Source organism: Channa argus, chromosome 11 (genome assembly GCF_033026475.1).
Source record: "Channa argus isolate prfri chromosome 11, Channa argus male v1.0, whole genome shotgun sequence".
Classification (NCBI taxonomy): Eukaryota; Metazoa; Chordata; class Actinopteri; order Anabantiformes; family Channidae; genus Channa; species Channa argus.
Window position 1 is genome coordinate 4,870,204 of NC_090207.1, and position 24,397 is coordinate 4,894,600.

Sequence of the window (24,397 nt, forward strand, 5' to 3'; positions counted from 1 at the left end):
GGAAATTGAAGGTGTGATGTTCAATGTTGTGAGTGGTTATGCCCCACAGGTAGGATGTGAGTTAGAAGAGAAGGAGACATTCTGGAGTGAGTTAGATGAAGTGAGGCAGAGCATCTCCAGAGGTGAGAGAGTGGTCATTGATGCAGATTTCAATGGACATGTAGGTGAATGGAACAGTGGTGATGAGAATGTGATGGGCAGGTTTGGTCTTCAGGACAGGAACGCAGAAGGACAGATGGTGGTAAACTTTGCAAAGAGGATGGAAATGGCTGTAGTGAACACTTTCTTCCAGAAGAGGCAGGAACATAGGGTGACGGTGAAGAGCGGAGGTAGAAGCACTCAGGTGGACGACATCCGGTGTCGTTGTAATTTGAAGGAGATCAGTGACTGTAAAGTATTGGTAGGTGAGAGTGTAGCCAGATAACACAGGATGGTGCTGTGTAAAATGACAAAGGCAGAGCAGAGGACAAAGTGCTGGAAGTTGAAAAAGGAAGAATGATGGGTAGTTTTCAGGGAGGAGCTGAGACAGACTCTGGGTGGTCAGGAAGTGCTTCCAGATGACTGGACCACTACAGCTAATGTGATCTGGGAGACAGGTAGGAGGGTACTCGGTGTGTCATCAGGAAAGAGGAAAGTGGAGACTTGGTGGTGGAACGAGGAAGTTCAGGAGTGTATACAGAGAAAGAGGTTAGCTAAGAAGAAGTGGGACACTGAGAGGACTGAAGAGAGTAGACAGTAGACAGGGAGATGCAGCGTAAGGTGAAGGTGTCAAAGGAGGTGTCAAAGGACAAACATAGAGCATATGAGGACTTGTATGCTAGGTTGGACACTAAAGAGGGAGAGGTGGATTTGTACAGGTTGCTGAGACAAAGAGAAAGAGATGGGAAGGATGTGCTGCAGGTTAGTGTGAATAAGGATAAGGATGGAAATGTATTGACAGGTGCCAGGAGTGTGATGGGAAGATGGAAGGAGAACTTTGAAAAGTTGATGAATGAGGAAAATAAAAGAATACGAAGAGTAGAAGAGGTGACTGGTGTGGAGCAGGAAGTAGTAAAGATTAGTAAGAGTGAAGTGAGGAGGGCGTTGAAGAGGATGAAGAGTGGAAAGGCTGTTGGTTCTGATGACATACCTGTGGAGGTGTGGAAGTGTCTAGGAGAGGTGGCAGTAGAGTTTCTGACTAGTTTGTTTGACAAGATCTTGGCGAATGAGGGGATGCTAAGGACTGGAGGAGAAGTGTACTGGTGCTGATTTTTGAGGGAGATGTGCAGAGCTGTGGCAACTACAGAGGAATAAAGCTGATGGGCCAAACAATGTGGGAAAGAGAAGTGGAAACTAGGCTAAGGGCAGAGGTGAGAATTTGTGAGCAGCAATATGGTTTCATGCCTACAGAGAGTCCAACAGATGCAGTGGAATTGTGGCGTGGAGTAGAGAGGAGCTGTGGTATTGTATGAGGAAGTCTGCAGTGGCAGAGAAGTATGTTAGAATAGTGTAGGACATGTATGAGAGCTGTAAGACCGTGGTGAGGTGTACTTGGAATTATTATTAAACATGTGAGGAATAAAGCATGGCATAGTCGAAAGAGTTGTGCCATATTTAGTGTTTTGCTGATTTGTCACTGATGTAGGTTTTGTGTTTTCTCAAAGGTATAATAAGAAAGAAATCAAATCTAAAATGTGATCAAATGTTAATTTTCTGTGACTCCACTTCATAAAATATACAGTTGCCTCTACCCTATCCATTTTTTTATATCTTAAAAAACATGACAAACAAGCAGAATTACTGAGGTAACTGTAGTACGAGGTTGTGACAGACTCTTGACTGACTGGTTTTTCCATGATTCACTGAGTGGGTTTTGAGTGGAGATGTGAATGTCTCTTATTCTGAAAAACAAAGCGGAAGCATCGTGTTAGCATCAGCGGAACAGCGTAATAGCTAAACACCGACTGCCGCTTTCGGTGATGTCCACGGGGTTGGTTCTCATGTTAAGACATTTTAAAGAAAAGCCGATGGCTTTCCTGTAGTTAGGCTTGTTTTATCGAAAGTGGTGTTTTTCACGTTGTTTTTACTCCTTCGATTAATGTAGGAGTTCAACAGTCGTTCAGGCTAATTAATGTTGCCTAGCTTAACGCTAGCGAGCTGTGAGCTGTTAGCTAGAGATTTAAATGGCGCAAGACGTATAGGCTGGCTACACTTTGTGCACGTTTTTCTGATTTGAACATTATTAACTGCATTGATATTGGGTATGAAAGTTTAAAAGTGGAATGTCATTGGGCAAATACGTTAGGACGCAATTTGGAGAATGACAAATTATGGTTTGGCTAGTATTATAAATTGTAGCTTAACGGTGGTATGCAGACATTTATTAATCAATAGAAAATTATTTGTCAGCGATTTTGATTGTTCAGTGTATCTATAAGTTTCTCGTTCTCTTGTTAATATTCAGCTCATCTTCTGACAGTCATCCACCTAAATACTAAATAATAAACTATACCCTCACTGCTTTTATGCAGCACAGAGTTTAAATCAGACCACACTGAATGTATTATGATCCTAAAAAAAATCAACTATGCTTGTTGTTTTGATCTGCTAGGACTGGTGTCCAAGGAAGTACATTGACTCCAAGCAACACATTCTAATGGTTATGGACAATTATGGATAACCTGACAAGAAATAAGGGCCACATACCCTGTCAGTCATGGCTGGGCCAGAGCTCTGGCTGGTCGGAATCCATCCTCAACCCGCTTGTTGGCTCTCAGCATCTCAGCATGGGCTCTTCTGATCAGATACGCTCATACGACCACCTGCAGGCGTCCGGTCTGAGCTGTATGAGTAACCTCGGTACCTTATCGTCCGGGAACAACTCTCATCCCTCCTCCCTATACAAAGCCACTCACATTAGCAGCCATCCATCATCCTCAACAGTGTTTGCCAACACTGCCGTCACAAATACCTGTCACACTATTCCTTTTGCCCCGCAAAACTCTCATAACTCATCAACACTAATAACCACAAACCAAGGAAAAATAATACCCCCATCATCTCTTCCCCAACCAGATCAAGGACTGCAGAGCTTTAAGACCCAACATTTACCGCTCTTGTTATCCCACAACCCTTACAAAACATCAGTTCATCCTCCATTAACCCATCAGGGCTTATCCAACGAACTTCAAGACCTGCCCATCAGCCTGCCTTCATGTGGACACGTAAATACATCTCAAGGGAATGTTGATGGAGCACATGTGGAATCTGCTGGTGGCTATGTCTCAGCCACGTCTCAGCCGCAGTCCCAGTGGGAACTTCAATCACACTGTAGGGGTAAGACGTGTTCGTGGGAAACTGGCATGTTTGTCGTGTGCTGCAGAATGAAGAGCTTTTGCACTGTGGTTGAACGTGTTGGGTTTAATTGTGTTTCGTTGCTTGTCTTGGATGTTCATATTTGAGTTTGACCAGGTCACTTTAAGCAACCGCATTGTGTAGCCTACACTTTGACTTAGTTTCCAGAGCGAAGCTCATTAAATTAGTCCAGTGTAGTTTTTGAGAATCTAAGATGGCACAACTTCAAATTGCCCAAAGAGGGCAGTACACGCTGTATATACTGTACATTACTGAGTGGTGTCCACACTTTCTTATTACACTTTCTCACTTGTCTTTTTCTCAGGAGCTGTAGACAAGTCTGTCCCTGATGCATTGGCTCATCCTGAGACTGAGTCATCACGAAACGGCGACATTACTCCAATGGTGAGGAAGTAAACAGCACACACTAAAACCTATTACACGAGGATGTTTTTGTTATTTACTGATGTATTTTTGCAGAAATTGTCACAAGTAAAACTAAGGTGGTAGTTTGATTCTACAGAGGTTGATTTTTACGTTTTGTGTGTGATACTGAACCATTTGTATTATTTAACAGTTATTTGCACATAGCTGTATAGTTTCACTACAGGTTGTTACTTGTGTATTACAGTCTAAATATTTTGTATTATCTGCTTAAGGCCGGCAATGAGAGCCGGCGCTCAGCACTTTTACAACAGCGTGCACAACTACTTCAACAGCTGGCAGAGATGGATAAACTTGTAAGTGCATAACAAGTACCTACATATATGTTATACAGATGAATGTTAATAATTTATATGTAATGTATAATTTTAAACAGTTATGTCATTCTGCTCCCCCAAAGCTGGAATCCGTACCTCAAGACAATGACAGTGACGAACAGTCTCCCTCTGCTGCTGCTGAGGTAGAAGCAGGGATGCTACAGTTTTATTTGCAAATGAAGTACAGCTTTTGCTGCAAAAATATTAAAACTAACAATTTATGCCACTTTCAGTCTCCTTCATCAATGGATGATTTATCTCAGTGTGAAGAAACTGGGACCACTGATGCACAGCAAGTTCAGCTGTATGCAGAACAGTCGAAGGTAGGTCCACATTAAATTATTACTTATACACAAATGACAGATTGTTTTGTACATTTTAGGCTATATAATTGTGCTTTCTTATCATCGCTATTCTTTATGTTTTGTTTTTCAATCAAAGGCTTTTTCACAAGATTGTTCGTCGTCTGTGTCCTATGATGAACAAGATGAGAACTGTGACATGCCAGAGGATCAAATGTCTACAGGAGAATCGGAGGTAGTTATCTGTAAATGTTTTATTTTATTTATTATGAGACAGTACAGTTAAGTTTTTGATATTAAGCAGTTTATTGTTTCAGAGCAGACTCAGGATTCCATGGGATGTATTAGGTCTTGGCCCACATCTTATTTTACTGCTTAATAAAATAAGCTTAGTAATATAAGCTATGCAGAGTTAAAAGATAAAACTATTGCAGATAGACTGACCTAAATTTGGATAGACGTGACTAACCAAATTGTTTACCAGCAAGACAGCAAAAAATAACCAGCTTACACCATCACGAACAATACATTAAGTGGTACGTTTACATTTTATGCATCTGAAAGATTATATAGATACAGTATGTGTTTTCCATATGTTATGTAACTGAAAAGGAAAAAACTCAGTTATCTCAAGGCATCTTATTAAATGTTTTTTTTCTAACCAGAGAATATGAACACAAAGTGAAATGTGAAATCATCCCACAGAAAAGTTAATTAAGCAAATATAATTTGTTATACAATAGTAATTGAGGAATGCAATAGAGCTTGTTTAGACCTTTAATATCTGCTGGTTTTGATGAGTCTTCCCAAGACAATAAGTCACTATAAGTACTGTTGCAGTTTTGTGGGACGTGCTGTGGGAAATAAGCACATAAAAGTAAACTAAGTGTTTAATTATTATTAATACGATTTAAATTAACAATTTACTTTATATTTGTCACAGTTATGAAGAAATTCCATTTCAACTCTTAAAATGTGGGCGTAGCCACTGGAGTTAGCTAAAAGTGAAATGACATTTAAAACTAACACTACTAACATTACTTTTGTTTGTGTCATATTTCTATATACAATTTTTTTCCAGGTAAAGGAACATGCCTCAGCTGAGTCAGGGGATGGCAGTGATTTTGACTATGAACCTAATGCTGATGGTGATGTGTCTGATTTCCCATCTGACACTGATGGACACGCTTCAGATGGATCTAGTCACAGCAGTCCCTCCAGGGAGAAAAGGCCTCCTCTCTCAGGCAAAAAAAGAGAACAATCTGGAAGTTCTTCATGTGAGGAGCAAGGTTCTAGTCCAGCAAAAAAGACATGTACAACTAACCTGAAGATGTCCTCTGAAGCTGTAGTGTTGCCAATGTCAAATTCAAAGACACGTGTTTATGACAGAAGGAATTACTGTTTGTTTTGCTCTCGGTCATTGAGCAAAATGGCACGGCATCTCGAGAGAATGCACAGCGACAAAACAGAGGTTGCAGCTGCATTCCAGTATCCCCCCAAGTCTAAAGAGAGACAGAAAATATGGAACAAACTAATTAATGAAGGAAACTTTGCACATAACAAGGAAGTTTTGAGAACCGGGAAGGGACAACTTGCCGTCCGAAAGAGGCCAAAAAAAGCTAGACAAGCTAAAGACTTTTTTCATTGTCTTTACTGTCGTGGTCTTTTTGCAAAGAAAACTTATTTCAGACATATGAAGAAGTGCCCTGAGAGAGCGAAGAACGAAAGTGAACCGCTGACTGGAAGAAAGCCAATGGCACTGCGTTGTGTGCTTGAAGTTTTAGGAGACATTGGAATAAGCGATGGTTTCAGAAGCATTCTCTGTGGAATGATTTATGACGATGTGACACAAGCCATAATGAATGACAAGATCATCTTGCAGTTTGGAGAGCAAATGTTTAATCAGTATGGGTCTGACGCTAAAAAGCACGGTTATATAAAACAAAACCTTCGTCATTTGGGAAGACTTGTGCTCGAAGCTCAAAAAACAACTCCCCTAAAGAGCTTGGAGGAGTTCTTTTACCTTTCGAGCTTCCGACATGTTGTCTCCGCGGTAAACGTGCTAGCAGGCTATGACCCAGAAAGCAAAACGTACAGCATTCCCTCACTGGCCCTCAAGCTTGGCTACCACCTACAGAAGGCGTGTAGCATTGTTCAGGACAACGCAATGCAGTGCGGCGATGAAAGTCTGGCAGAGTCGGCGCAGAAATTCTTCTCGGTGTACCAGAAAAAGTGGAATAAGCTCATTTCTTCAGGTGCGTTAACAACTCTCAGAAAAACAAAACTGATCACCAAGAAGAAGGTGCCGCTTGCTCAAGATGTAAAGTGCCTAAATTTCCACTTGGAAAAGGTTCATCCTCTCGCTGAGAAAAAACTCAGAGAGAGCCCTTCTGCAGAAAACTACGCCGTTCTGGCCAAGGTACTACTTGCTCGGGTCATCCTTTTCAACAGGAGAAAAGGGAGACAGGTGTCATTAGTGCAACTCAAACAGTTTATGTCCCGGAAAAAGTCAAGTGTTCTCGATGACATGGACATATCGGTCTCAGATTTGGAAAGGACCATGTGTGGCCTCTTCACGAGAATTGACATCCGAGGGACCTCTGGCAGGATGGTCCCTGTTTTGCTGAAACCCTCTTTTGTGTCATCTTTGGAACTTCTCATAGACATGCGTGAGAAATGCGGCATCTCAAGTGACAACCATTTCGTCTTTGGACGTCCAAGTACACTGACTGCCTACAACGGGGGAGCATGCATCCAACACTATATTAAAGAATGTGGAGCTAAAGACCCTGAAGCACTGACACTGAAAAAGATCAGGGAGCATTACGGGACAATGCTACAGCTGATAAACCTGGATGAGGATGAGGCCTACCAAATTTTAGGCCCCAATAATAAAGTTCAAGCTCTGCGACAGAACAGCGACATGCAGCTCGATGATGTTGAAATAGCCAGTGAAGGTAATTTATGCTTGTTTTTAGGTGTTTTATTGCCAAAATACAAAAGTACATCATTCCACAGGATTAAATTAATGATTTAAATACAAGGACCATCTATGGTGGTGTGTAGTATGGGGATCCTTACATACTGTATGTGCCTGAAGAATATGAGTCTAACAACACTTGCACGCCACTGTTGGGCATTTAGCTAAAGAGGTTGTTTGTCCATCTCTGTCCAAGCTTAATTTGATGTCAAAAAATGAAAATGGAACAACAGTACATTAATTGTAGCTGTGACAGCATGTAGTGTATCCTCTCTGGCTTTAACTAACCTTGGACAAAATATGAAAGACAATTATGTGGAGGACTGTTTACCTTTCAAAATTCTTTTCAGTAATGGCAAAAGTTGCCATATTTCCCCCTCACAGGCTTCCAACATAGAGATCAACCAACTCAGGGACACAAAGAGCCTCAGAAACAGTCTGCAACCACTGGGTTGAAAGAAGCATATGGAATAACAACAGATACAGACAAGACGGTGCATCCAAGATCTGCCACATCCAGGAAAAAAGGTAGTTGTGCTGATTATTAACCATCTTTTGTTCCATTTTCCCTTTTTAAAAGCCACTTTGATTGTGCCAGCGTTCATACTGTTAATAATATCCAGCTTTTTTTATTTGCTTTTGCAGGCTCCCAAAATAAAGATAAACAAAAATGGGGGGAAGCAGAGGTTTGTGCTGTGGAAAAACACCTGATGCGTTTCATTGAAGGACACAAGGTGCCACAGAAAAACAACTGTATTCAGTGTCTTGAGGCTGAGCCCGAAGCACTGAAGAGACGTACGTGGAAAGGCGTAAAGGACTATGTCAGAAACAGGATCACTACACTGAAAAGGCAAAGCGGGTCTTCCAAGGCTTCATCTAAAAACAGTTCCCGACCAGTGAAAGCAGCACATGTGACGCCACACACAACAGAGGCCTGCATACCTGTGCCTGCAATATCTTCTAAATCCAAGGGAAAAGGTGGGAATTGTGGCCATGATCAGTCTTTGGATCCATGTCCTTTTGAAAATTTAAAAATTGTACAATGTTAGGCCTCTTGTATGTAAAAACAACCAAGGGAAGGCAGATTAGGGGAAAATAGAGCGACAAAGTTATACTAATTATGCCAAATTCATAAAGGTTCACACATTGCCATTAGTCCTGGTCATGGGAGTTATTAGCAGAGGCTTTTTCTTTTTAGACCTACCAAATGCAACTGTTATTAAACATTTGAGAGAACTCAGGGCTGAGGATGAACTCAATTTTCATGAATGAAAGTCCCTGGTGGGTGTAGGCCAGCTGGGGTGTGTGTGAGTGAGAGCTTGTGAGTGTGAATAGGTGAATGAGAAGCAGAGTAAAGCACTTTATAAGGGCAGACGATTTACCGTTTGAGATGTCACTGGTCCTTGTCTGAAAATTACACATAGGTGGATCAAACAAATTGAAAATACAGTGTAGAGGAGTCATTTGAGGTTTTCAGAGATGTTTTTTTTAAGGGATTGTTGCAAACTTTAGCCTTGAAATACATCTTGATGCAACAGCATCTTTCACAGTAATTTTACTTGTCTCCAGGTGTGTTTTTAGGAAAATTACAAAATTGTCAGTTGATGACATTAGCTTAGCATTACACCACAGTATTGTATTTAGCAGTTCATTTTGTGGTAACACATTGCAGTTTAGGTATCACTTGCTTTGTTCGCGGGTTTTACTTTTAAAGAAGTGACATCAGATGGCCTTGGCATGTGACATGTTCAAGGACCGTAAAGAATATAGGTGAAATTTGCAGACAAATTGTAGTGAACACCCACATTTACAAGGTCACAGAAACTGTCAGATTTTATACCTGAAATATTATATTAGCTACTGTTTATACAAATATTGTTGAAGTGGGAAGAGCTTAATTTTTTTCTCTTTCCTGTCTCACAGGTGCCCAAAGTAACAGTAAGGACAAACATAAATGGAGCGAAGCAGAAGTTCATGCTGTGGAAAGACACCTGATGAGTTTCATTCACAGACACAAGGTGCCTCAGAAAAACGACTGCATTCAGTGTCTTGTGGCTGAGCCAGTAGCACTGAAGACCCGTACATGGAAAGGTGTGAAGGACTATGTCAGGAATAGGATCACTTCCTTGAAAAGACAAAGGGGTTCATCACAGTCTTTATTCACAAACCGTTCACATACTGAGCAAACGGAACCACATGAGAGTACTGGACGTTTTCAGCAGTGGTAGATGCGATGTGGTGTCAATAACAAAACGTTCGCATGCATTTTTTTCCAATTTCCATTAACTTACACTTCACTGCATCATATGTTTTCTTTCTTCCATTCATCCCACTTTTAATTTTTCTGTTCTGCAACATTATGAGCATTACTGTCAATTAAGTCAGCCGAGAGGAAATTGATTGTTTGATCATTTCTTGTTTAGCGTTTGCAGTTGTTCTGTCATCACAGTTACTACTTTGTATATGTGTACAGCATCTTTCACTAATGTTTTAAGTTCATTTATAGACTGTTCATAAATACTGACATGTGTTGGACAGATTTAGCTTTATAACTGCTTTAAGCATTCAAAGTTTTATTTTACCCACTATGCTCAAGTTACCTGATGTACAGGACTTTTTTTTTTATTACTGACATATGGTATTTTTTTGTTAATAAAATGCCAAGATGAATATCTGATAATTTATTTGTTTCAGAAAGTCGCCTGTATTCCACAAGGTAAATGTCTGACCAATGGAATCGCTGTGATTCGTGCCACCTTGTCTACTACCGTAATTTTACTCTGCAGTAGGAATCTCATTCTGAATCACGTATACAAAATCTTTCTAGGGTACAAGCACAGAGCTGATGCCAATGGCTCCTAGATTTTTTTGTGTACAATCATATTCTTGCTATATACTATACAAATGACTGTACTAGAATTTTTAAGTTTGTGACTTTACTATGGAAAGTCTGCAGTGACTGCTTTTTAGTATTTGTGTGCTTGCATCACGGCCTTTATTTTGAAAGGACAGGCGGAAACGCGATGTCGTGAGTCACAGCAACATAGTACTTCACGTAGCTGTGATCCGTCTATTATGCTACCGCTTGTGTTGTTAAAAATGTATGATATAACTAGTATGTAGTTACCATGGGGATGTAATTTAACGTAAGGCGAGGAGGAGGAAACTGTACATTTGGTTTGAAACGTGTTGCTTCCTTCGGAGCGGAGAGAAAATGAAGACGCTAACGTTAGTAGCGGTAACTTGTTCCAAGCAGCGATAGGTGATGGCAAAGCCCGGTGACATTGACGTTTAAAGGTATGGAGTCTAATCTTTTATCACTAAAAAAAAACTAAAATATTAGGTGATTAGTCTTTATGTTACAGTGTTTATTTAGAGCCTGGTAAGCTAGTCATAGTGGTATTAAGATGAAGTGATGCGTTCAGGTCGGTCACGTACAGTAGTGTTATGACAGGGTGACCCGTCGACTGAAAATGAACTTACAACATCAGACTTGGCTGTTATTAATTTTCAGATAACATTGCTCTGTACGGCAACTGCTGTCACTGTGAAATTCGCCCTATGTCCAGACTTTGAGAGGAGAATCACATCGTGACCCTGGCAGTAAACACCCATCTGTGATGGTTATGGAGGATGATGGACGTGGACACAGCCGGTCAGAGCCAAACACCCGGCCTGAACGGCAAGCCCACGGCTTCACCTCTAGGACCTCTCTACGACCCTCTGCCCAGGTTTCAGCATCTTAGCCTGGACTCACCTTCTGACCAGAAACACTGCTACGAGCACCTGCAGGTGTCCAGCCAGGGCTTCCACAGAGATCTCGACACCCGGTCGTCCAGGAACAGCATGATCTATAGAAATAATGTTGCCCAGAGTGTGCAGCAAGTCTCACCAGAGGCTCAGGTTTCATCCATTGTTCCAGGTGCAAGTCAAGGAAGAAATATACCTCCATCTTTTCTCCCTCTTATGAAAGAAGGGACCCAGCCTTCAAAGCCATATCAGATGCCGTCTTGCTCTCCTCACAGCCCTTACCAAGCAATATCTCCCCCTTTTCCATACATGCAAAGGGGTTTATTAAATGGACCTCAATCACCACATGAAAAACATCTGCCCATAAGCCCCCTAACATTTCAACAGTGTGCAAACCGAAGTCCACAGTCACCCCAGGATGTATTTGAGGGGACAAATGCCCAAACTGCAGATAGTGCTGGATACATCCACAACCGTGCTGCTTTGCCCTCTTCACCCATCCAACAGCACGCTCAGTGGACATGTTCCCCACACACCAGAGGTACGGTCATGTGTAATGTTCATAACGTGCAAGTTGCAGAGCTTAACACAGCAGTTATTTAATGGAAATTACTTGGAAAGTATTTAAAGATAAGATGTCTCAGGTTGATCAGCATTGCTCAGTGACATTCAGATACTGATATGACGTTTAGGCTCCAGAACCCTGTAACCCTGAACAGAATAAGTGTTTAAAGATGATGGATGTAAATGATACAATAACTTGCATCTGTCCTTCACTGTCTAACTCCTCTTTCTTCTCGTCAGGTACTATGAATACATTTATTCCTGCACAGGACAGAAACATCATGCCACAGGTGGGATGATGCAGCTATAACTGTAAAATGGCTTTATTTTGTATAAAATAAAGGATTAATGTCAAATTAACCTAAAAATTACTTGGGGATGAGATATGTCCTCGGCACTAGGAAGCTTTAAGTTAAAAATCCATAGTATGAGGGATGTTTTCATCTCTCAGAATCACAGAATGTCTCTCTAAAATCGACATTGCTCAAATCTTTTTAAATATACGGTCTAGAAAAAATGCCTACAACATGTCTAACCAAAAAAAATTCTCTCTGCAGTCTCCTAACTCTGAGTCTCGCTATGGCCTGGACCCAGAGCTGCTGCCCAGTGCGGTGAGTTCTTTCATCCTGTCCATGATTAACTTACCTTGATTTCTGCAGCTCTCCTGAAAATGCTTCTTTCGGAGTTTACACATTATTGGCATTCTAATGCATTCCATCAGTTGACACATCATATGAGTCTCGTATGAGTTGTCAGTTAAAGAATTTTTGAGAAACCTAGGAATTGTGCTGGATACCATCATAGCAAGTTCCAGTATTTGTATTTGGGACCTCTAACTGTATTTACTAGTCTTTAATAGAAATAGAGTACTACTAGTGTACCATTCCTTTGACAATAGTATTAACTACATTCCAGGATTAATTGATAATATATTTTACTCCATGAATGACTATGAACAGCCTGTAACCAACAAAGTCATTTAAGGATTAGCAAGTACTGTATTTTCTTTTTTAAAAATCTGCTGAAATGTTACTGCTTTCTGACAAGGTTCCACCTCTGTCTCAGGTGAAGGTGATGGCAGAGGACAGAGCAGAGTGGGAGGGCAAGGTCTTTGTGTCAGAGGCTTTTTACAGTCTTCCTCCGCTGGCAACTACTTCCTGTATCATTGAAGACAGGGGTAAACACATACAACAGCGGATCTGTGTCAAAGAAATGTTTTTTTGTCCACCGCGTTTTGAAACCGGTTTTCTCCAGTATCACGATTGTATACTTAACCGTGCATCCACATACATTACAACACCACACAACACAGTAGATGTTTTGAATCCCATGAAACTTGATTATCATGAATTATTAATATGAGTTCATTAGACATAGGTTTGGGGATATCAGATGAAAGGAATATAGGCGTATCGCTAACAAAGGCTGTTGGATTTCAGTAATGTGATGTCTTGTGTGGAATTTTGTAAGGTCATTTGCTAGTTAATCCTTCTAGTTAGTTTGTGTATGCTCAGTGTAATTTGGTCAGGAGAAAGGATTAAAACTGCTCCTTTTTTTACTGAAATTATTTGGAGGAAGAGCATCTTATGTTCAGATTAAACTTCTTTTGCAACAGGCAGAATAATTCTAGCGTAATTTTGGCAAAGTAGTGTAGTTTTCATTTTAGTAAAAGCCAGCTTTCCTGTCATTATTGACTTTATCTCTGTTGAACCGTAGGTAATGCAAGTCCTTTCGCCATCCGCTCCACGTCGTACTGTGTGCCTTCTGAAGGTCAGACTGCTCTGCTCGGACGTTTGCCACTGGGAGCTCTGCTCACCCCACTGGCAAATCAAAATGCTGGAGAGGTTGGCTTTTAGCCTCAGTTTATCATAAAATTCCTTCAGAATATGTAGGAAAAAAGTAACTTTTAAACTAAATCTGGAGGAATATGTTATCATGGAAATGTAGAAATCTCTCGTGCTGCTTAGCACGAAGGCTTCTGTGGAGAAATAAACATGTTTCTATGCGGATGTCATCGTTTTCTCTAGAAGCCCCTCCCAGTGTGCAGAGAGCCAGACTGTGTTGTAGGTTGCAGTTGCTGCGGAGCCGCCATGTGCCCAGCGATGGACTGGCAGGACTGTGGTCAGAGGTTTTACTGCCCTTTCTGTGGTAAACTTAGTGAAGGTAAGGCTTCAAATGAACCTGTTGCTGTGCACCTTGTACCTCAATTTGGATAAAAGTAAGTGCAAGAAAACAATGCAGAAAACAGAAAACAATGCCACTACACAAATATGAGCCGAAAAAGCGTGGTTTCCCAATTTGATGATGTTAAGCTGTGGTTTTGGTATTTTAGTATTCAGAGTTATACATTCACTTTGACTTACCAACAGAAAATTAAGTGACGTATCATTTTTTTTTTTTTACCAACATCCCAGAAGCCAAACATATTCAATTTATTACAACAAACATTAAAAATCCACATTCATAACGACCAGCTTTTGAACAAAATTGCTTTTGAGTATAGTATAGTTAGAGCTGTCATTAATGGTCAACCTCCTGGAAATATAGATATAGATAAATAACACAGTAAAAAAAGAAGCTATGGTGAAAGTCATTTCAGTATTAAACCAACCGTTAGAAGATGATCAATTCATGAAATAGGTTATCAAGAAGATATTTTATCAATGATACTTAGGTACATGCTAACGTTTTCTATTCTTGTAAAATAGTTCCAAGAATGATTACAGAAACAAACAGTCAAAAGCCTTTTCAATCTGCTGCACTTAACCTTAACATAGTTTCCTGAGCTTGTTGCTTCCTTTCAGCTTGTTTTCACTCAACCACTGTTTTTCTCTCCTCGCTTTAGTGCCATGGCAACACTACCAGCCCACCAAAGGGGTGGACGGTTGTCGGGTTGATAAAGACAAGAGGCCTGAACTCAGTATGGGGTCGTACGAGATACTCCACTCTGAGAAGGTTAGTTTCACCCTGCGGATTTATCAAACCTGCAGCAGTCTGGATACTGAACATGTACTTTATAATACACTAATGCTGAAGTATCCAACATAAAAATATGTTAGACCGTTATGGCCCCATTTGGTTAGTTGTGGCCTTGAATGAGGATTTCCATAACTACAATTCATTGAATTGCCTTTTACAAGCCTTTAATACATACCCTTAAATAAAATGATATGCTGCTTTTCTGAGATTTAGATCATAACACAATTTAAAATATAGGGTCTTCGAGATGTTGGCCATACAAAATAACTAGTTTGAAAATGCTGCCCGGGTCTCTGGGAATATATGAGAGGCATGTTTTGTTCTTCTCTTGCATTTTGTAGGCCAGATTAATAATGTAGTTAAATTGTTGCAGTCATAATTTCTTTTAATAAACTGTGATTGTATATCAGCATCAGCGGTGGAAAGAGTCACATCTCAGTTTCCACAGTTGTACAATGACTTAATGTAACCAGTCACATCACTGTTGCCTCAGGGTGAACCTGCCGCACTGCTGCTAGCCATAGATGTGTCTGCCTCGGCACTGAGAGGGGGACATTTGGAGTTTGTAACACAACAAATACAAACTTTGTTGACTTCTCTGAACGGGTAAAAAAACAAAACCGCACACACACACTTTTTACTTTCTCCTGTTGTGTCGTATCTCTTAAGCATGTTTACATGGAAATAGGAACAATGATCTGGAAATCTTCTGAGCTTTAGGGAGGGTGATGATGCCTGGTCGGATGTCCGTGTGGGTTTGATGACCTATGACAGCAGAATCCACCTGTACGACCTCAGCCCTGTCCTGTCCCGTCCACACATGCTGGTCATCGCAGAGACAGAAGAGCTGCAGCTTCCTGTGAGGGAGGGGCTCCTGGTGTCCCTCAAAGACTGTATACACAGTATAAACAGGTAACTGATGTGCTGATCATCCTTTTGTCAGACTGAAGAGGCTGTATGTCCAACAGAAATAGAAGAAATTGCTTTTTAATAATTCTGCATATAACTCCCATATAGTATGTAAGTAATATTTTCATTTTATCTTCTGTCTTTACGAAGTCAGTTTAAATCTGAGAGCTCAGTCATGCCGAAACAATGGACAGTTGTTTAGCTGATGATTATGACATCCCATGACCGTTTGAAACCTCCAAATGACGATGCTGAGTAGTCACATGTTCATGGTAGCGTTGATTGTCATTTCTTAAGATACTTTCCTGCAAATGAGTGTATTTTTGTTCTATTTTCAAAATAATTTCGTCACTTTCTCTGGTACAAATCGTTATCTGTTTGTGGTCTGTTTTGTGTGTAGTGTGTTGCAGCTGATTCCTCAGTTTAGCCTGGAGTGTGGCGACTCCGGTGGAGTCCCCATAGAGCTGTCTGTCAGAGCAGGGCTGGCTGTGTTGCAGGTTGGTGGTCACAAACCTTGATGCTCCTCTTTAAAGTTTATTGGTAGTTTATCTGTAAACACTGACCTCAGAATATTTTGGTATATATTTTGTTCACTACACCACCTGCATCCTCTCTTGAGGATGTTGTCTGACTGCACTGGTGCTGATGATTAGAGTTAGACTTTGTTTTTTTCGACACCAATGTAATGTGAACACAATGCTGAACACCGCTGTCGTTTAAGAAATTCATGTGTTTTGTTTTGTTTTTTTTTCTTCTAGGCATTGAGTTGTCCCGGGAAACTGCTGATCTTCCATACTGCCCCTCTGATAGAGATGGGGGACACAAATTTGTCCTCAGGGTTCTTTGGCTCCAACAAACCAAAGGTACGTGACGCACAAATATTGTTAGTCTTACTATAGTTGTCCCTTATCTCTGTGCCTGAACATCAACCACGACAACTAAAACCCAAACCCAACCCCTACCCTACAATAGATTTTAACCTTAACCCTAATATCCAGTGTGATCCATCCAATAACCTTTGTAAGTTGTGATGACTGGCCAAAAAGTGCAGTATAGTGTTTTTTGGGGTTTTTTTTTTAAGTTGGAGACGAGAGATTCATAGTTGTACAATTGCAATAATTCCTTCTTCTTCTTCTGTTCTTCGTAGTCCATCTTTCAGCCATCAGAGCCTGCACTCTCATTGGCTAAGGAGTGCATCGCTCAAGCCTGTGGCGTTTACCTGTTTGACCTCTCGCAGCAAGACGTGGGTGGTGCTTGGCCAGGTCACATCCCATATCTAACAGGTGGAGCGCTGCACACATACAGCCACTTACAGGTATGTAAACCGCTCCCTCACCGTATCATTTGAATACAACATTTAGCCCAATAAAAAGCAATATATTTTTAACAGCTGTGATTTGTTTTTAAAGGAATAGTTTCACATTTTTAGTAAATACATCTGGTAAATGAATCTAGCTCAGAGACGAGGCACAAAGGAGAAGAGTTGCCTTCCCCTTCTTAACAATTCCTTGTATTTTTTATCGCAGTAAAAGAAACGTACTTTTTTCATGTCCTTATGAAATCATGGTTTTTACGGCAAAATCTTTGCTCCTGCCATCACTTTGAAACAGCTAATATTACAAGTAGCGTTTTGAGCTGTATTTTGATAAAATGATGATTATGAACATGCTAAGCATACAGATGAGTTACATGTTTTATTGTGCACTGCATTGTTCTTTACTACTACAGGGGGAATTGGACAGAGAACGTTTCAGCATTGATCTAAAGAGGACAGTGGAAGCAGACACAGGCTACAAGGCTGAGCTTAGGATCTTTGTCAGCAAAGGTGATAGATCTGCGTGTGTGTATGTGTGTTAATGCAGGTTCCATACTTTTTAAAAAAAAATACAACGATTTGTTTCGGTCTCACCAGATCTGCGCGTGTCTGGCTGTTATGGGCTGTTTGTTCCTGGTCCTAGCACTAGCCGTGTTGCCCTGGCAACTCTTGATTGGCAGACAACACTTGCCGTGGAGCTGGCACACAACAGAGCTCTGGATGAGACAAGAGGTGTAGTCATACAGGTGCGTTTATGTTCATGTAAATGTTAATGTAAAATATGGTCTATGATTCACCTAATTAGCAGTTTGAACACAGAGTACAGACTGAATTAGTCTAATTCTGTTTTTAACCAGAATCCTCCTCTTTGCCCTCTCATGTCCCAGGCTGTATTGTCTTACAGCACACAGTCAGGAGACAGGAGGACCAGGGTTCACACACTGACCCTGCGATGCTCACGTCACCTACAGGATGCTTTCCGGCACTACCAGGCCCAAACCTTACTCACCTTCTACTGCAAGAAGAGTTAAGGAATTTAAGATGACGAATCTAACGTATCACTAATCTTGTCATTGTACTGTTGTCATTGTTAGTGGTGGGTATTGAACTTCGATACTGTCATTTAAGAACCGTTCTTGAAGTCATAGTATCATTATGTATCAATACTGGTATCGAAAAGGTTTTAAACAATTCCCAGCCCTAGACATTCTACATATCATTGTACTAAAATTAGATTTATAGCAAGTCCACACACACATTATTATTCTGGTCGGGAATAAAGCCTCTGAAGCTTTTTGCTTTCAAGTCGAGAACAGATTCTGAACTGAACTGTAAATGAATGGATTGTACAGTAAATATGGATAAAATGCAGTAACGTTGCCTGTAGAAGCTCCTTGTCTTATTGACCCTTTTGTTTATAATAATTCTGCTGTTGTCTCAGTACTGAGGTTGCAATAATTCATCATGGTAACACAAATGATAAACAGGTTTTTTTTTGTTTGTTTTTCCAGTGTACTGTGCAGCGTTGGAGCGGCCTCTACAGGATCTGAGGGAGGAGCTGCAGACGGAGGTAACGGAGGCACTGGCATGTTACCGGAAACACTGCTGCTCTGCCTCTGTGTCTGCTGGACAGGTGAGGTTTGGGAACATAAAATACTTGTCATAATTGAAAAATGGTGCACTGTCTCTCTGGGATTAATGAAATTGTTTGAATCCCCATGATCATTTACATTTTACTCATTTCCTTTAGGACTATTATAAAATCTTTGCAGACCAAAACCTCTTTTTGTTTTTTTTGTTTTTTTTAACTAAGTTTACTCTCAAACATCAGTTTTATCTTATTACGTCCATTTACATGTACCTAACTACAGCATGACTGAATTTTAATCTTTTTCACCATATGTTCTGTACTATGTGTGTGTGTCCTACAGCTAGTTCTGCCTCAGTATCTACGAGCCCTTCCTGTATACTTAAACAGTCTGCGGAAGAGCGAGGTGCTGCTGCCAGGTCTGAGAAGCTCTGTCCACCAGCGCCTACAGCAGCGCTGCCAGGTGCTCAGTATGGACACCTGCAGCACCACCACTCACTTCTACCCTCTGCTGCTGCCTCTGGTCAGTGCAGTCAACATGCAGTACAACATGGACTATTTCTTTATCTACAAAATAGTATAATAAAAAGTAAAGAAATAATTTGTCTTGATCCAAGTAAGGTTGATGTACCAGCCATGAAATGTTGCCCTCTGGAGCTATGGTATTGAGAAAAAAATATAATTTTAAGTATAATATAAATTTATTTGCATGTCATGCAGTAAATGTGGCTGTTTGTAAAAGCACAATTTACTTGAACAAAAGCAATTTAAAAAAAAGTTTAGTTAGTTCATACACACAGTTCATAGAAATGGGGCAATAGTCTTCCCTTCCATCTTCAAACTGTTTTCAGTAACAGACAGGCAGCAGAAGCTGTGATGTTATAGTATTTATTTTTTAAATACAGTTCGAAACTGTATTAGTGTGGACCTGTGAGTCATTTCTGTCTTAGCAGTAACTTTCACTAATGGCTTAGCAATTTTGGACAAAAATGACGTGTTCTCTAGAAATAGAATAACTGAAAGTTTCAGTCCTTTGTCGCTGCAGCCTCTGTCAGCCTGCAGCTGCAACCCTCCAAACCCAGAGCAGGCACTGCGCTGCTGTGGTGTCAGCCTGAAGCCCACAGGTGTGTATTTGGTTCATGCACCCCTCACCCTGCTGATCTGGGTGGGGACCCAAGTTCCAGCGAGCACCCTGGTCATGCTCTTCAACACCAGCTGCTTCTCTTCACTGCCCTCTGGTGAGGTAAGACATTAAGGAGGAGATGTATCTTAACTTAACAGGAAATGTTTTTCTAAATATTCACGAGCATTTTTAATTCATGTAAGATGAAAAATATTTTTTGGTCAGACGCATCATATTGTCTGTAAATGTTAAAACCACTCAGTATAAAGTAAGACTCAAATCAGAAGATGCTACAGTCTTTTGTAACGTATAGTGGATTGTTATGGTTATTGAGAAAGGTGATTAGTAATGAACAGAACTAGTGGGATATGAAAAAAATTATGATGCTTCTTATTTTTAAATACATGATTTCATCTATTCAGCTCCAAACAGTGCATTTCTGACTAAGGATGAAGATTTTCCCTGTTTACTGTCCGTTTCTGATGTTTTGTGTGTTTATGTGTGTGTGTGTGCGGATGTTCCCTCAGACCAAGCTGCCAATTCTGGAAAACCCTTTGTCCATCTGTATTCGATCCCTCATCAACACGCTGAACTCCCAGGCACCCTGGGCCCGCAAGGTGAGCTGCTGACTGCCCTGCAGTAGCTGAAAAAGATTTTATATTTCAGATTTGCATGTCAGCTAACATCTGTCACCTTAAACAGATGTGTTCAATGTCATTCAGAAAACCCTGATACAGCAGGATCCATGAATAAGAGATTAATGTTAGTGGCACTGACACACGATGCCACTTCTTACCCACTGCTGCTGACAAGTCTGCCTTTTTGCTTCAGTTGTGGGTGGTGAAGCAAGGTGACACCTGCGAGGAGGCCCTGCAGCGCCACCTGGTGGAGGATAAAAGTCCCAACGGAGGGGCATCCTACGCAGACTTCCTCTACCATCTTCATGTCAACTCTGTCCGGATGGCACAGTGACTTTAAACACACGCATTTTCTACATCTGGGTGAAGGATCTTCTACAGCAGATAACACAGCAGCACACTGGCCTAAAAATCCAAAAAGGAAGGGAACAGAAATACTACTTACTAGATATTATTGTGATTTGGAAAAATGTAAAGGCTGTCATCACAGAATCAGGTATTGCATGGAGGCAGGTATTGCATTTTGAAGTTTATGAAGACATATACTGTGTAATTATATTTGTCTAACATCTGCTGTGATAAAATATGTGTGATGTGCTGAATGTGATCTGTGCTGAAAATGTGTTTATGATGTTAATTTATTCATGCGTCATGGCAGTTCTCTAATCCCTGATTGCGATTTGCCTGTATGTATGTATTTGCATAATGCACACACGGACGTGTGCAGGACCTCCTGTAAATAAATAAATGTTTATAACCCCTCATACTCATACATCCGTGACGTGAACAGTGTTTTCTCATGGCCATTCGTACTGCACTTACAGTTTTAATGACACAGAGAGTGGAACTGGTTGTCAAATTTGATGCCTCAACATTGTCTCAAAGTATTGTGCAACTGATCCACTGAAGTGATATTGTTTCCCTGTAAAAAAAAATTAAGTTAATTGCGTTAATGATTTTTAGTTTTACAAATTTGTCGTCATCTTCCCAAATGTGCACTATTAATCACATAAGCACTCTTTCAAGGATCTTTCCTATAGCTTCTGTGAGACTAATGATCAGTAACAGGTCACATGATACCTCCTGTTTTTCAATCCAGTACTGCAGCACAACTTTGTAGCCAAGAAACCACCACAGAAAATTTCCTTCCATAATCTGCCAGCCACTTAGCTTAACGTCTGTGTACTTTTCATTGGCAGTGTGTAGGAAGTCCACATTTGATGAATTGGTATCCTGAAGCATTTTGGATGCAGTTCGATTCTGTTGGGAGCAAACAAAGCAACAGGATGGGGCCTGCTGGAGGAGAGGTTATGACTACAAGAACTTTATGTTTCATAAAGAAGGAGAAGACTAAGACGAAATTTAAATAAGGATCAAAGAAATTAAATCAATGATGGTTAACTGGGTGTGTTCAGGGCTGTAGCTACCACCAGTCCTTGGGAATTCTAATGGGAATATGGAGCGTTTAATGACATGAAGAGATTACACCCTTGTATTAAAGACGGTAGTTTTTTTGACTAATATAATTTACCACTTAAATGACGAGACTGAATATTTTTACATTATTGGTTAGTTCCATCAAATGAGGGGGGATTCTGTTGGATACATTGAGAGTTCGACCAAAGCTTGTCTAGGGGAAAAGTTACATCTCGTATTAGTCCACTGTATGTGCAGAGCCTTCAAACACACAAAGTCTGCTGCTGGGCATAAATTATGTCTCAACCTGATTGCAGTCGTAATATAATTCTATGCAAATATCAAATCCTCCTGCTTAAATGCACCAAAGAAAAACCACCTGAAAGAACAAATTTACTACACGAGCAGTGGCACGTTTTGAGGCACAAACCAGCGCTCTCATATTTGCCCCTATTTGGAGATACGCACCGTGCAGGCGGGAGGTGTGTTCGATTACGTTGCTGCGCTTTGCCGCTCCGCGCCGTGTCCAGCAGAGGGCGGCACAGAGCGACTCCTGCACCGCCGCTCGGTGGCGACGCTGCAGCCAAATCAAACGGAGTGCGTCAAGTTAGCCCGAGTGAGCAACACGAGACCGGAAATTAGTGATTTTAACCTTTATGATAAAGTACAAACGTGTCACTCCAGAACCTGCCTGAAGACCATTAGGATAGAAATGCTTAAAGTGATTTCTTGATGGAAAGTCAAACTCATTACTTCAAAAGACACAGAAAACAACCATAAAGAGTCTCAATCTGACTGGGGAGACAGAACTGCTACAAAGACACATTTCCAATGCAATAAAGACATGAACCAAAGAACTACAGAGATATCCCACAGTTACCAAATGATAAAGACAAATATAATAATCCATAACAGATGCAAAACTACTACAAAGATACACACAATTACTACAATATAAAGAGGCCGTAAACTCCTGCACTATCTAGTCATTTGTGTCTTTCAGTCTTGATCTTTTGTAGGAAGGCTGTGGGATCTTCACATGTCTGTGCCAAAAGGCCAATCATCTGTGATTTGGCCACGAGGAACAGATCAATTTCTGATAAATCTAATTGAGCTCCTCAGATATGAACAAACTCCTCTTTGGATTTCTTCCTTCGACAGCTTCTTCACAACATTCGCAGACTGCATTATTAGAAAAGCATGCTTTATCAAAGTTATGGGATGGGTGCAGGTGGAGCAGGTGGAGCACTCTTTACAAGGTGAGCAGTTCCATCTCCAGCTCGCTTTGAATAGTCACATATTGTAGTGTCTCTGAACAAGACACTGAAACCCCAAGTTGCAGAGCTTTAAAATACAGCAGTCAAAAAGAAATAAAAACCACTGGATCAATAGTCAGTCAGTATAATTAATAGTATTAAGTACAATTCTGACAGAGTTGTATTTTACTGCAGTGTGTCCATTTTGTGGTACTTGTACTTACGTTAAAAGTAGACAATTAGAAGATTACAAATTAGAACTAGAGGAACATGTTGTACTGTACTTTTACTCCACATATTTTACAGCTTCCGTTACTAATTACTATTGGAAAATGTAGATTCTTCTAAAAATATTGTGAACAAAAAGCTGATGTATTATTATGGGTAACCACCAATAAAGGAGTTCAAATCAGCTCCACCTTTACCATGTTTGATCCATTTTATCAGTTTTTATTTATAACCATTGTTCTTCTTGGCAATAATTATCATATTTAATACAGCTTAGTGAACTACCTTTGTACTTATGTATTTCGTACTTTTACCACAGTGCGTTAAAGTTTTGAAGGAAAGTACATTTTGAATGGCAGTGCTGCGTTTTATTGCGATAGTCCCTAGCAGGAAGCGTGCCTTCTCATTTCCGGTGACTTGCTGACTGCTCGGCTGAGCGCGCTCGCTGCTGCTGTCAGATAGCGGAGCCAGAGACAGCCAGAGGACACCCACCCAGTCCGCTTCGTCTTTCTCTATCAGCCCCTCCGTCACTCGGCGCCTGCTAAAAGGCATCTCAACGCTCCAGAGGCCGTCTAGCTGCTGGGCGGACCTGCGTCTTTAAGCGCGAAAATTAGCACAGAATACCCGTTTTCGGAGCCGAATCAGGAGAAGAAGCGAGAGTCAGGGGAGCGACATGGCCACGACAACCTGTACGCGATTCACGGACGAATATCAGCTGTACGAGGAGCTGGGGAAGTGAGTGTCCGCTGCTGCAGGCTCCCTGTGTTTGTGGCGGGGTTGTGTGTTTTCGGGAGGGAGGCTGCGCGACTCTGCAGGCCAGCACTGCTCTGTGTGTGTGTGTGTGTGTGTGTGTGTTGCTTTTTCGGGATGACAGCTCTCAAAATACGCTGCTCTCTCTCTCTCTGTCTCGCTCTCTCTCTCTGACACGCTCACGCTCTATCCAGAGTATTATGTTTTTCATATATATCTTGAGATCTTCGCAGAAAGTCGACCTTGCAACAATTTCAGCAGTCAGCGCATTTGTTTGCAGAGAAACGTGGAGTTTCAGAAATATCCTGCGGTGCAGCCAGTTGAACCGCATATGAAAATAAGACGACTGCGCTATATAAAAAGTATATTTTGTAAGTTGCGGCCTTTACAGAGGGTGCTGATTTCTAAATCTTCAGATCTGGTGAATACAGTCAAATGTGCATGATTTAATGAAGTCATTTTTGGTTGCACACATGCCAGTTCCTGCATGCTACGATCAGATATC

At 40.9% G+C, this 24,397-nt stretch overlaps 2 protein-coding genes across 50 annotated transcripts in view; both read left to right on the forward strand.

Annotated features, from left to right (window-relative positions):
* Positions 1 to 1,894: 1,894 nt before the first annotated feature.
* On the forward strand, positions 1,895 to 21,014 carry si:dkey-13n15.2 (uncharacterized). The gene is made up of 31 exons (XM_067521313.1): positions 1,895 to 1,969; positions 2,591 to 3,315; positions 3,659 to 3,738; positions 3,993 to 4,073; positions 4,178 to 4,237; positions 4,328 to 4,417; positions 4,536 to 4,631; positions 5,478 to 7,353; positions 7,761 to 7,904; positions 8,022 to 8,354; positions 9,300 to 9,601; positions 11,001 to 11,667; positions 11,931 to 11,980; positions 12,248 to 12,301; positions 12,756 to 12,867; positions 13,407 to 13,534; positions 13,718 to 13,853; positions 14,536 to 14,645; positions 15,163 to 15,275; positions 15,390 to 15,581; positions 15,979 to 16,075; positions 16,337 to 16,441; positions 16,726 to 16,893; positions 17,307 to 17,403; positions 17,491 to 17,639; positions 17,781 to 17,919; positions 18,405 to 18,526; positions 18,825 to 19,004; positions 19,527 to 19,724; positions 20,132 to 20,221; positions 20,436 to 21,014. Exons 2-31 carry the CDS (start codon positions 2,652 to 2,654, stop codon positions 20,574 to 20,576), a joined length of 6,774 nt encoding a protein of 2,257 aa, XP_067377414.1. The 5' UTR covers positions 1,895 to 1,969; positions 2,591 to 2,651; the 3' UTR covers positions 20,577 to 21,014.
* Positions 21,015 to 23,561: 2,547 nt separating this feature from the next.
* Positions 23,562 to 24,397, forward strand: part of camk2b1 (calcium/calmodulin-dependent protein kinase (CaM kinase) II beta 1) — a 70,625-nt gene continuing 69,789 nt past the window's right edge. For 21 of the 49 annotated variants that reach the window (XM_067519767.1, XM_067519748.1, XM_067519754.1 and 18 more), the window contains exon 1: positions 23,563 to 23,877. In XM_067519767.1, coding sequence (XP_067375868.1) covers positions 23,816 to 23,877 — 62 coding nt within the window. In that variant the 5' untranslated portion in view covers positions 23,563 to 23,815. Of the gene's footprint in view, positions 23,878 to 24,397 lie in introns of all 49 variants that reach the window. The other 28 variants (XM_067519790.1, XM_067519779.1, XM_067519784.1 and 25 more) reach the window with 6 other exon arrangements.

Bases quoted from the DNA above. Each gene is read 5' to 3' on its own strand.
- si:dkey-13n15.2 (XM_067521313.1), top strand. From the start codon at position 2,652: ATGGATAACCTGACAAGAAATAAGGGCCACATACCCTGTCAGTCATGG. The intron at 12,302-12,755 runs GTGAGTTCTTTC...CCTCTGTCTCAG, and splicing joins CAGAGCTGCTGCCCAGTGCG to GTGAAGGTGATGGCAGAGGA. The intron at 18,527-18,824 runs GTGAGGTTTGGG...TGTGTCCTACAG, and splicing joins CCTCTGTGTCTGCTGGACAG to CTAGTTCTGCCTCAGTATCT.